The sequence below is a fragment of the Anolis carolinensis genome, chromosome 3 (genome assembly GCF_035594765.1).
Source record: "Anolis carolinensis isolate JA03-04 chromosome 3, rAnoCar3.1.pri, whole genome shotgun sequence".
Classification (NCBI taxonomy): Eukaryota; Metazoa; Chordata; class Lepidosauria; order Squamata; family Dactyloidae; genus Anolis; species Anolis carolinensis.
The window spans coordinates 23,670,094-23,684,000 of NC_085843.1; the positions used below are offsets into that span (position 1 = coordinate 23,670,094).

A 13,907-nucleotide genomic window follows, 5' to 3' on the forward strand; every position below is an offset into this window, starting at 1 on the left:
TGTTAAGGGCAGAATACTGTAATAAATAAAAAATGATTTTTAATAAAAAGGATATTTCCTGCAAAATACACTGTTTTCTATGCAAAATGTTCTGCACAAAAGCATTTTGGCACAATTCTCTCTCTCTCTCTTTCTCTGTGTATATATATGTATGTATTTAAATGATTTCTATTGCACGAAACGGGTATGAGGTATGAAAAAAATGCACAAGAAGTCCTGCCATCTCATCTAGATGGGAGATAATTTTCAAAAGTAATCTTTGTGCATGTGAAAACACAATAAACAGAGATGTACACTCTTGGGAAAGAGCAATGAGGAGGGGGAGTGCTGATATTTCTTTTCCTGCCTCAAGCAGCAGGAAACCTTAAGCTTTTACAAAAATCGACAGGCCGATAAGGTTTAAGAATATTGCTGTAGGGGGTTGTTTCCGTGTTACCAGCTACCAGACTCTGCCCACTCTTAAAAGGAATATGATAAGGAGACTTGCAGAAGTTGATACTTAAATGTTTGGTTGGCTTTTCTTTGAAAATGCTACAAAAATAACACAGGGACATTTTAAAATATGTCACATGAGGTTCAGGCATGCTTGGATTTCTTCTTGGCAATAGGTTTACTCAAGTCCCTAAAGGGATTTATTCTTTATTTAATAGGGACTAACATTTATCCACATGCTCTACATGCTCTGTGGAAGCACAAGAACTGTTTTGCAGCCAGTGCTGCTAGAATTTAACTCCTCTATGTGCCCAAGTGAATCAACATTTTATCTTTTATGCAAAATAAACATTAAAAAGAACAAACTGTGTAGAGGTAATCGTTCCAGGAACATATCAGATTGTTCCTCACTTGGTCCTTTTTGTTCCGTTCCTGATAAGTCTACAAACTAGAATGCAGATTAGATGGTGTACAAACTAAATGGACATCTGGGTGTCTCATCATCTATTACAGTGCTGACCAGAATATTTCTCTTGAACTTCAAGAACTAGTTTCCTGGGTGAGATTTATGTCAGTATTGGTTTATTACACATAAAGCTAAAACATGTGCAGGGTGAATTATGCTTGATCCTTATACTACTAGGACCAATGCCTTGCTCTCTATTCTCATCATCTATTCCTGAGGTAATGGCCTCGGTCTGCCTTATGGGTAGCTATTGAGGGCGGAGGAATAATTGTCATTGGCTCATCAAAACAAGAATATTCCCTTCCCATGAAACTTTCCTTCAGTCCCCAAATTTCAGAGAGAGAGAAAGAATATAATTAACATCTAGAATTCTTATTTTTATGGTATGTGCATAACTCATCCTGCCACTTTTCCTTGGATGCCTAAATTGTAGTTCTACATGCACAACTGAAGCTTTAAGTTAATGCAGTGCTTGCAATTTGATGACTGAGAATAAAAATAGTGTGGAGGGGTAGAATTATTGAGTCCAAATCTCAATTGTGGCTTAGGTTGCTGCAATGATAGACATTTGGGTTTGAAAGATTGAAAGATTTCCTTTGGGGAACAGAATTCTTCCTCATCTACCCTCCTCCCCATTTCTTCAAATCAAAGTAACATGTTATTTTTAAATCCACTTAAATCAAGAGCAAGTGTGTGGGACAAGATAGCTACCTGAGAATAAGTAAAGTTTTTTGCATATTAGAATGAAAGAAGATATATATTCCAATATGATTTAGATTTTAAAAATTGATAGTTGTAGAGGAGAAAGAATTATCTATATCATCTATAATCAGGATCTAGCAAGTTGGATGTGACATATAAAATCTGTATATTTAGTGTAGTTTTAGATGTAGAACGGAGGAAAGGTATGCACGTTTGATATCCTATGTGGTTGTATGTACTACCGTGATTTTTGTCCCCCCTCCCCTCCCCACCTTCAATGTTTTATGCAGATAAAATGTGTGTATTAATAAATATAATTTTAAAAAGAGAGAAATAAAATATCTGTTGCTCCAAGGTGTTGCACCCCAGGCCGGGAAACCCCTAAGATCACAGCACCAAGCAAGAGTCCAGAATATAAGCAAACAATTTATTGTAGAATATATCAAAAATATAGGAAAAATGCAGGAATAGCGAAAGAAAAGGTATATCCAAAAAGGTTTAGCAATCAGCAATAATCCAATAGGAATCTCAAAGTCTCAAACAGATTCAAAGGTAGTACAGTCCAGGAATAGCCAAAAATCACAAGAACAGCTAATGTCCTCAAGAAAAAAGTAAACTTAGTCAAACATGATCATGAATATAAAACAGGAATTCAGAAACTTCCAAGATACTTGAATCCCAAAATCAAAGGGCTTGACTTGAAACACGAATCAAGAACTCAGGCCTAGCTTCTTACTCCATACACTACGTTGCTGAACAACCTTAAAAGTAAATACCTTGCCAATTAAAAGCGGGCAATGAAAGCAGTCTGCTTCCCTTGAAATCTCCCCCCCCCCCACTTTCCCACTTAACCCATCTGCCCTGCATGCCTATTATCTGCTCTGATCTGTAAATGGAGGTCTGTGTTGATTTCTGTATCTCCAGGTGCTTTTCTCTGGGAGCCTTCTGTATCACTTAATTCCCCACTCACCTCCTCCTTATCTAATGTCTCTGGCTGTTCTGCCTGACTTTGGAAGCCTGCACTTTCACTTTCCCAGTCAACTTTCTCATCATCATTCCCTTGACTGATATCTTCATCACTGCATGCCACAGACAATCCCACAATCCTCTCTAAAACATTAGTAAACACATCAGTTTCAGGGATTGAGACATGAACAAATGGTTTCAAATTACAAAGAAAGAAAGAAAGACAGAAAGAAAGAAAGACAGAAAGATTCTACCTTAACATTGAGAAGTATTGTTAAAATTGTTCAACTATGAAATAGACTGGAGGATGCTGGACTCTCCTTTGGAGGTGTTTAGGGTTTGGGTGGTGCTTTAGCTGTGGATTCCAGCATGGCAGTGGGCTGGAGCAGTGGATCTTTTGGGCAGTTCAAACCATGATGAGTCAGGCATGTGGCTTGTCTAACTCATTGATTTTTTTTACCCCCCTCCTTTTTTTTTGTTTATAAAAGACTCACTTAACATTTTATGAAGACATTTATTCCCCCCAAACTCACCTGCAGATATCATTCTCTGGCTCCTCCAGTCCAAACTGAGGATCAAACACCAGCTGTATCCTTGCATTCTCTGGCGAAAGCAGCTTCCATGTCAACAGCAGATTTCTGGGGTAACTTTGTGGGAAGCGTGGACTGTGGATAGAGCCATGTTCCCAGACGCTGATGGTCTCTTCTTTACGGTACAAGGCTGTGAGGTGATTGCTCTCTGTTAGTAATCACAACTTGTAAAAATTAGTATGTGGTTCAGAACAGAACAGAGAAAATCATTTTAAAAAGTTAAAAAGCAGCATTTTACAATAACTAAACATTACGTTTACAGGTTCTAAAAAGCAATCAAATTTTACTTGTGTTCTTGTTCTTTTCAATTGCTCACTTCACTGTTTTCCAATTCTGCGTAGGATACCATTTTTTAATCCACTTAAAAATTATATTATCTCCCACCAAAATATATCATATTTCAACAACTAATTGTCAACATATATTTTGTGCCCTTTTCCTAATGTTCTCCTTTTGCAAATGTTTTATTCTCATGGAATAAAGTATTCATTTGATGTTTTCCCCAAAATTATAAGTTTCGGGGCCTTCAGTGTCTTGAAAATTTTACACAATTTTCTGTGTACACTTTTTGAAATGCATGCTTACTTTTTTGGGGGCAAACTATGGAAAAGGGAAGAAGCAATTAACACTTTCAGCAATTTTCCTCTTGCTGAGACAAACTTTGAAATATGCACATATTTTAAGACTGTACGTTGGAATTTCAGTGCAAAAATTGCATGTGGTATTTTTAGTGCAGAAAGCAGCACTTTTTTTGTTTCTGGTAGCCTTAAAGTTTTTCAAATGGCTTGAAACCTGAAAAACAGATACCATCATATAAAAGTGACATCTTTCTTTTTCTTCAGTGGGTCCATTAGAAGCCTAACTATAATTAAGGCTGGGATCCGGCACCGATATCGAATATTTCCCATTTTGGATCAGATCATAATCTTCTAGAAAATCCAATTATTCAAACACTGAGTATTATCCATGTAACTAAAAGCGACACTTAAAGATACCTCATTCTTTGCCTTTTTTTAAAAAAAAAAAAAACCTGAAAGGCCCAGGGATGGAATTTGGGAGTTGATTGACTGATTTGATTTGTATTCTGCCTTTCTTATGCACCTGGGACAAGGTAGTTCATTATAAAGTTAAAACTGATACAGAAAAATTACCAACCAAACCAAAAGATTCCGCAGCTACCAATACAAATATATAGAATATGATCACTTTTAAGTATAATTAAACTAATTAAAACATTAATTAATAAAATACATTTTAAATACACATTTTTTTTTACAAAAAAGAAAATACAAAACTATCACAGCTCTTTCTTCAAAGCCAGTCAGTTGTAAAAATCTTGCCAACCATGGGATCTACTTTTCATCTATTGTTCCTCACCATATACACTACACTATATCATCAAAAGACAAACTCTACTTAATGAATATCCCACATTCTTGGGGAGATTCCAGACACTGTCAGGTATGTAGGGATGACTGGTGGCTTCCACATCAGAAATGCAATCATGGCACACTAGCTTTTAATTCAGACTTTAGAAAGGTGGCCAAAAGGAGTAAGGCCTGTTTTAATGACAGGCTATGGCATGTTGCACAGCTCCTTTTAAGTATAGATCTACATCATTGGCCACTTCCCATGAGTTCTAACTTCTGGGCTGATCTTCTTTTGAGACATACAAAAGGTACAGCTCTTTAAATAACGAAACACTGGTCATTAGAAGGAGATGCGGTCTAAGATAGGCTGAATGCTTCAGATCCAACCTGTCTTTGAGACTTCATCTCCTTCTATGAACTGGTGTGGGCATTGAGGTCTGCTGGCGAGGCCATTCTCTTGGTCCCACCACCGTTTCAAATACAGTTGGTGGGGACGAGAAAGTCAGCCTTCTCGGTGGTGGCACCCTGGCTTTGAAATGCCCTCCCTAGAGAAATCAGGCCTAGCCCCTTTGCTTCAAGCCTTCCGATCCAGCTTAAAAACATGGTTCTTTAATCAAGCCTTTGATCTTATGTAGGTTTTAAAGGATTAGTCCGAGGAATTACTGTAGGCATCATGTCAGTACTGGGCTATGTCAATTGAAACAACTTGTTTTTATCCATAGTTATGACTACATTTTATGAATTTTAATGTTTTACATTGTAATTATGCATGTGTGTGGTTGTAATTCTGTGGTTTTTATCATTTCACATTTATTTATTATCTATATACGGCACTTTGCTGTATTTTGTTGGCTGTCCCTTCGAGGTGATAGTGGCGGGGTAGAAATAAAATTTCTTCAGCAACACCCAAAGACATTCCTTTGGAACAAGATATAATCAGCCTATCCCTGATGCTTATTTTCAGCATTGTCCCCAGCATTTTTTCTAAAAACTTTGTGGTGTCATGGAACCCTTGGACCTATTGTTCTTTAAGGCAACTACACTATGAATCACTGTCCTGTTGGCCAAAGTCAACTGAAGTGTGATTCAGATGACATCTGTCTGCTAAGTAACTTCCCATCATTACTTCCCACCTTTGTTCTCAGAGTAATTAGGCACATGTAGCCACAATGTTATTTTTAATTTTGTTCTCATCATGTTCACTAGTCAAAGAAATTATGCTTAGTTTGAGAACTTACATGAAGAATACAACAACAAATCACAAGCAGAGATGATCAAATAACAACTCACATTGCCAGAACACATAAGGTTCTTTTCTATGTCCTACATTATGGTTACAATGCCATAGAAAATAATGTTTGTGGATCTGGACCATAATATTGAGAAGTGCTGCAGTGGTGATGATGGATAATCCCTCCTTGAAACATTGTATTATCTGGATGAGGGAGAGATTTAAGGTCTCCATAAAGGGGGAGCCATTCTAATGAAATAATCTAAAATAATTTCAGAATGGGGCTACTACAGGGTGTTTACTGTGGCTCTGATAGCAACTTGTTTTTTTTTACTCTTTTATTTAAATGTGATGACTGTGGCTAGTATCCTTTCAGAATCCAGTGTTGGGGCAGGAACAAAGGCATGTGAAGTTCTACTTCAACCATGATTACTGCAAGTGTCAGGTTCTCAAGAGGGGGAATATGTATGCATTGGTCTGGTGGGATGATTTCACCAGCAATGTAAAAATTCCTTACGTGCCACCATGTTTTCAAAACCATCTAAATCATATTAAACACTTCATTTATTTACCAGGACATCTTCTCCCCTAGCAAATCATAGTGTCAAATAGGAGCCAGTGTGGCGTAACAGTTTCAGCACTGGATTATGAATCTAGAGTAGTGGTTCTCAACCTGTGGGTCCCCAGATGTTCTGGCCTTCAACTCCCAGAAATCCTAACAGCTGGTAAACTGGCTGGGATTTCTGGGAGTTGTAGGCCAAAACACCTGGGGACCCACAAGTTGAGAACCACTGCTCTAGAAGACTAGGTTTTGAATTTCTATTCAACCATATAAACCCACTGGCTGACACTGAACAAATCACACACTTTTAGCTTCAGATTATCCCATGAAAAGTCTGAAATGACTTCAAGTTATAGGACAACAACAATACCAACACTTTCAAAAAGCTTCATAATTTGACACAGTTCTGATACGTGTATGCGAATGCCCATTTCTGCTGGAACCATCAAGACTATCAATTAGATAATTCCTGTTTTAGTATCTTAAAATAAAGGCTAATTCAAAATATCAAAAGGAATTTTTTCAATAAGCTTGATTACTCTTATCAATACCAAATTTAGGTTCATTATCAGCTCCCGAAATTCAAAAACATTACCTCTCCTCAAATCTCAAGTAGTATTTTTACGACCTTAGATCGATGAAACATTTTGCTTGAGGCAAAAGGCAAAAGTGCACTCATTCTTTCTCAAATGGTATTCTCAGCTTAAAGCAAATGTTCATTCTACAAGGTAATAGTACCCTAAACCCTTTTAAGTTCTATGATCCTGTAAATCTTTTAGCTAGATAAGCTAGAAATGTCTAGTCTTAGGTCAGCTGCAGGTTAATTGTGTGAAGAAGAGACAGAACCTTTATGTCAAAGGCAATATGAATCAATGTCAGAAGGTTGTGACCCAGATCCTCACATCAGAGAGTGCATTGGCATTAACTGTGACCCTCCAATAAATCACTACTAAGATGAGCATAGATAATCTTCCTATTAAACTCTCCCTATCAAGTCAAATAATATATGGTAAGTTCCTCTGGACAGATCTCTGGCTGCATGTACAGTTCGTCCTCTACATTTGGGAGTTTAACTTTTGTGGATTTGATTTCTATGTTCTATCTAGGAATCTCAATGTTCTCCAGTTGGGCCTCCATGGTAAATTTCTGCAGGAAATCCAATATAATTCCATGGTCAACTTTTTGTCATACTAGAAGATTTCTAGAAAGAACGATTCTCTAGGCATTTGTTAGTGTTCCAATGTGACTCTATTGCCAACGCCCAGTGGAAGGACTACTGTAAAACTCTGTGTATGATGTGTGTCGTGTTCAGAGTCAGCTGGTAGTTCTGCCTATTCTGGCTGGAATCCTATTGGTGACATGTATGAACTTAAATCTTGTTTAGCATATATCTCTTTTTGAAGGATTACAAGGTACTATTCTGTAATCCTTTACACAACATTAGCGGGGGGGGGGCAGGGAGGCACTTCAATGGAGGGTACCAGGAGACGTGTGCACCGTGGCAGGTCTACACTGTAAAATTAATACTGTTTGACACTACTTTGACTTTTTAGCTTTTAAAAAGTTTTCTTTGAATCCCTACATATTCCACCACATTTCTGGTGCTAAATTGGTGGTACATGTACACTGTAGAATTAATGGAACTGAATACTGTTTCAACTGCAATGGCTCAATGCTGTGGAATACCAAGATTTTTAGTTTGCTAAGGCACTAGTACTTTTTGTCAGAGACGACTAAAGACTAGTAAAACTACAACTCCCGTTATTCTATAGCCTTGAGCCATGGCAAACTCTATTAATTCTACAGTGTAGAACTACCCCCGTCTCTAAGTGTAGCTCATTTCCTTCCTCAAAACAAAGCAAATGGACTGCTCCTCGTTTGATTAGGTAAAGCTTCCAAAGTATGGATATTTACGCACAAAGAAATCAAATTGAACATTAAAAGTGTGGCATTCTTACTGAAATCCACTTAGAAATAGTAATGTAATCATTTCTTCTCTTCCTTGGGCTGTGTACATTCTGTTGGGTGGGTGGATGTGGATATTACATCCATCAAATAAGGAATGGAAGTATGTCAGTTATTCATCAACCACCTCTCTAGAGAATAACTCTATCTGCAGAAACGGTTTGAAAAATATAGAGAAAGAAGAGCCTGGGCATTTCTAAGAATGCCTTCCTCCTGCCAAATGATGAAGCTGCATCATAACAAAGACATAATCCCCACTACAAATTTCCCAATCTCCCAAAGGAACTTGGCTTTGCTGTAATTATGTGTTAAACAAAAATGTCTTCATACCGTATGTCACTTAAAATCAGTCCAAGGGGTTGGTTCGTATCAATGGAAAATGGGGGCTTTCCCTATCAGTGAGGCAGTGAAATTCACTCTGAATCTAAATTTTAAAGGAGCTTTCCAAATAGGTCCGAAGTTTTGGATAACTCATTTAAATTTCAGAATAAAACCAAGATTGGATTCATGGCCACACTGACATAGAACACACAGATGGCAAAAGCTGTTTATAAAGTGGAATATACTACCTCCAAGATGGTGGAGGTTTTTAAACAGATGTTGTGTGACCATCTGTGAGGAGTGCTTTGATTGTATATGCCTGCATGGCAGGACATTAGACTGGAAGGCCCTTGTAGTCTCTTCCAACTCGAATCATAGAGTTCTTGTTTGACTCTATGATAACGACAACAGATTGAAGAAAAACTACAATATATGAATGGTGCTGACTCAGACTTCAACAAGTGCATAATAGGTCAGTTCTATGTAGATGGAACTACCAGTATAATTTAGGCAACTGGAAGCAAATGGTGAATCATTGGGCTATTCCTGATTTCCTGATAGTTCTTCAATAGCTTCCTTCTACCACCTTTCCGGCCTTTATACCACTTCTGTCATTCTGCTACTATGCACATGTAGTTGCCCCTCATCAAGAAATTCTTATGTCCCATCAAAATACGTTCTTGAGAGCCATCCAAGTGAGCAGAAATCCATCTGTTTGAGAATGTACCATCTCATGTTGCTCCACATTAGTTGCCATGGGACTTTTCAGCTGCCTCTTACTGTTTTAGAATTGTATACAATCATAGAGTTAGAAGAGCCCACATGGGCCATCCAGTTCAACCCCCTGCCATGCAGGAAAAGCACAATCAAAGCACTCCCAATAGATGACATTCCAGCATCTGTTTACAAGCCTTTAAAGGAGCATCCACCAAACTCTGAGGCTGTGAGTTTTACTGTTGAACAGCTCTTACTGTCAGGAAGTTCTTCCTAATGTGCAGGTGGAACCTCTTTTCCTGTAATATGATTCCATTGCTCCACATCCTAGTCTCCAGGGCAGCAGAAAACAAGCCTGTTCCCTCTTTCTTATGACATCCTTTAGAATATTTAAACACGGCTATCATGTTTCCTCTCAGCTTTCACTTCTTCAGATTAAACATATCCATTTCTTTAAGGTGCTCCACATAGGACATGATTTCCAGTCTTTCAGCCATTTTAGTCGCCTTCCTCTGGACACATTTCAGCTTGTCAATATCTCTCTTAAATTGTGGGAGCCAGAACTGGACGCAGTATTTCAGGTGAGGTCTAACCAAAGCAGAATATAGGGGCACCATGACTTACCTTGATCTAGACACTATGCTCCTTTTGATGCAGCCCAAAATCCCTCATTTACTGACTACTATACTACCTCACCTCTTGCTATTTTCACATGCATTGGCAGACTAGGTTTCCCTGGTATTTAAGCTGAAATCTGCCCTTCTTTTTTAAGGTAAGTTTACGCTAGATGTCTCCATAACCTGCTGAGAAGAGACTGCCAGAGGCAATATGGTTTTAACTGAGCTTCATAATGCTCTGGAAAGACAGATGATGTAAGTTCATCCACCTTACTAATCAAGAAAGGCACAATAGCATTCCCTCATCATCCTTTTCGTGACTGAGCCAAGGAAGGTTTGCTTCTGGTTTTTTTGTGCTTTCTTTGCACACCAAGCCTGGGGCAATGCTGAGAATGCAATACCTTGACAAATGCCCCCCAAAACCACCTCTCACTTTTGAATAATTCAAGGTTAGGAAATAAATATGATATATTATGGTGCTGAAAGAAGAAGGGCTTTAGTATTTTCATTTCCAGCCAGATATACCTTCACATTTTTCATTTCTTTTCATTTCCTTCACTGGAACATGTGGGTAATGAAGAGTAATCGATTACGAAGAAGACATTTACAGCAGGGTTGGGAAACATGCTAAAGAAAAGGCCAAAATTGGCCAAAGAGAAATGGATAGATGATGGTCTATTGATATTGGTCTTAATATTGTGAGATGTTTTCTCTCTTCTTTTGATACACAAAAGAAAGTTCAGTTCTTCCAGACATGCCAGAATGTTTAAAATCCTCACTAAGCGAGACATGGAATTGCTGGATCAAATAGTGCATTTTCTCTTTGTGTATATAGTTTTAGTGTCAAATATATCCATTTTTGTTCACAGAACTATGGCAATTGGATGCAAAACACATAAATTGCAAGCATGATGATGGGGCTGGGGATCAGCTGGATCTCCCACTGAAAGCAACGGACACTCATGATTTAAAACTTTTTAACCTCCATGAAGATCCTCCATGATGTATGACTGTAGGTGTTTCATGCTACTTGAAATTTGATTATTCTGATCAGTTGAAAGAGGAATATTTGCATGATAGCCAACCAAGTTACGTGAAATAGGAAACTGGCTATATTGTCCTGTGAAAAGCAATAGAAAATGAATGAGAATAATGAAGATGAATGAAATTGTTTGCAATGTATTATGAAAATATAAGGAATGAACAAGTATAAAGTAATTAAAAAGTCAATTTGAATAAGATGAAAAACAAAACTTTTAATAACAAAAGGAACAATCAAATGATTCGCTTTTGGTATATTCCCAACTTGATAATGAGATCAACTATTGCACACAATGCCAAAGACTGATGATTAAAAGCAAGAAAGTAAGACCTAAGAGATGTAAATACAAACACAGGCATAAACCTAAATAAATTACAAATGAAAATCAAGCAATAATGATCTGTTGGTAACATTGGGGACCGTTCTCTTGCTTTTAAAGGTTTAGAGACAAATACAAATTTGGAGAGTAGCAGTCACAATGGAAATAGCTGGAAGATTATGAATATAAAGTTGTTCTGTGTCATTGAGTGCCAACCAACTAATGTGCCAGTTCTGATATTATCAATCTTATTTTAGTGGTTGGCTGACACAGAAATCCAAATACATGGACTTATTCCAGGTTTTTCAAAAGGTTCAACAATGCACACCACAGAAAGGAAATTTTGATGAGTCGCATCCACAGAAATCTGTCCTACACCAAACACATACACAAAATTGTAAGCAGTAAATAAATTTGTTCTTTGGCCCGATTACTTAAAAGTCTGACAGAGTAACAAAAGTGGATGAATAAAGAGATGAAAATATTCAGCCAAAAACTGTAGGTCACATAAGGACGCTGGAAATCATTTTTGAATGCTTCCATATTCAGACTTCACAGAAAGGAATATCATATTTGGACTGCTTTTTAGGTACAGGAAACAAACTCTGAACTGATGTAAAGGTAAGGCTGGTGTAGCATTGTAATTCTCAGAGCTATATTCAAAAGAACAAAAAGGGGAGGAAAAAGAAGGAGATGATAATTTCCAGTATTAAAATAGCAATGGACCTATCTGTTGACTTTGCATTCCCTTCATGTGAAACCCCCCACCCAACTATTTCTTTCACAATAGACAAACATGGACCTCTGACATCACTTTAACTGCTTCTGTAGAACCCTGGGATCTGTAGTTTTGTGAAGTATTTAGGATTTTCTGCTAAAGCATTCCAGTGCCCCATCAACCTACAAATCTCAGGAATCTATAGGATGGAGCCATGGCAGTTTTAGTAGTATCGATGTGCTATAAATGTACATTGTGAAAGACACCCATAACCATAGTTGTTAAGCATGAAGAAAATATTAAATAAGATGAAACACAATTTACCACCAGAAAGATAGTTGAATATGTAGGGATTCAAAGTGAGACCTTTTGGAGCAAAGAAATCAAGACCCTCTTTCTGAATGGAGAAGTTAGTCAGTTTCACTTTTCTCTATGTTTTATTTTTTCCTCATAGTTAGGTTCTTTAACTGCTTTTTGTTAGAAATAAAAAAAATACCAATTTTGGCAAGTTCTTCTAAAAATAATATCAAAATCCCCACCCAAATGTTAAATAGATTATTTGCTGGACGTCTATGCTGAGATGATGCTTTTTGAGATGGGAAGCAGAAAAATATGACTCATTCTAAAAACATCAATGGCCAAGATAAGGATAACCACCAACAGACAGAAATAAAACAGACCATTTGTGGTAGCTGGTTATTAATAACAACAGAAACAATGGTTGGAATTTTCCCTAATTGGTCTGGATCAGGTAGGAGAAGTCCAAATTCAACATTGGTTTTTTAAAGTATACAAAATACTGAAATGTTTTCTTCATTAAACAAAAGTGGGGAACACGAGCCCTTCCAGGCATTTTTCAGATGGTGAAACTCCCTGTCTGATGACATGATTGTTTGGGAGTCTCCAGGTTTTTGTGCAGTCTCCCTCTCCCATTCTATAAAGGGTTTGGCACCTCTCTGAGAGCTCATTTACACTGCCAGAAAATGTAATGTAAATGTCACATTAGCCTGGGGTGTCCAAATAGCACATCCAGGCTAATGCGAATTAACCAGAAGTACAACTTTGGAGAGTGATGGGGGGCTGCCCTCTCCAGTCTCTGTCACATCATCACTGCATAAGGAAACAGGAAGCCTCTGGGAACAGTTACGAGCTTTTCTACAGTTTTTTTTTTTGGGGGGGGGGGAAATGTGTGTGTGTGTGTGGGGGGGGGAAGGTGTCACTGGTCATGGACAGTCATACCAGTTAGGTGTTGACACAGCTGGGCTCAAACCATAATTTTTTATGCTGGATCATTTTGCATTTTGTACTATATAGAAGTGTCCCTAATGTTCAGTAAATAACAACAGCAACTTTAAGCTAAAATGCCCTGAATTTCTCACCATTCCCTTGTCATTGGCTTCATTCACCCCAACGTCACTGTGAACTCTGAAAAATGAATTTAGTTCTCCGGGTTTAAAAAAGGCTCATTGCACTTGCAGTATAATTACTTGTTATTTTATTCATTTATATCCTGATTTTCTCCCAATAATCAAACCAGCTTGTGCCTTATTTAAAACAATATAAATGAAAAATATGAAAGTCAGAATAAAAGTATAAATATAAAGTTTTACAAAAATAATGTAATAATGTAGAAGTTAAAACATCAAACATTATAAAAACAACAACAACATCAGTATTTATTATGGTCCATAGACCCATCAGTAAATGAACAGTCATTTTGAATTCTCCCATCTCAGGAGTTCATTGTACATGGTTTCAAGTAATACCCCTATCAGAGGTTAGTTGCTTGCTCAGCCTTGCTGCCACTGCAAGGAATTTTGCCACTATGAGAGTCACCCTGTGGCATATTAAAAATATTAAAATTCATACAAAGACTACAGACGGCCCTCTTT

At 37.5% G+C, this 13,907-nt stretch overlaps 1 protein-coding gene across 1 annotated transcript in view; it reads right to left on the reverse strand.

The window, feature by feature from the left end:
- Positions 1-13,907, reverse strand: part of pdgfd (platelet derived growth factor D) — a 202,421-nt gene that overhangs the window by 72,605 nt on the left and 115,909 nt on the right. The window contains exon 2 of the mRNA XM_008108043.3: positions 3,100-3,304. Within this exon, the coding sequence (XP_008106250.1) occupies positions 3,100-3,304 (205 nt within the window). The remainder of the gene's footprint in view (positions 1-3,099; positions 3,305-13,907) is intronic.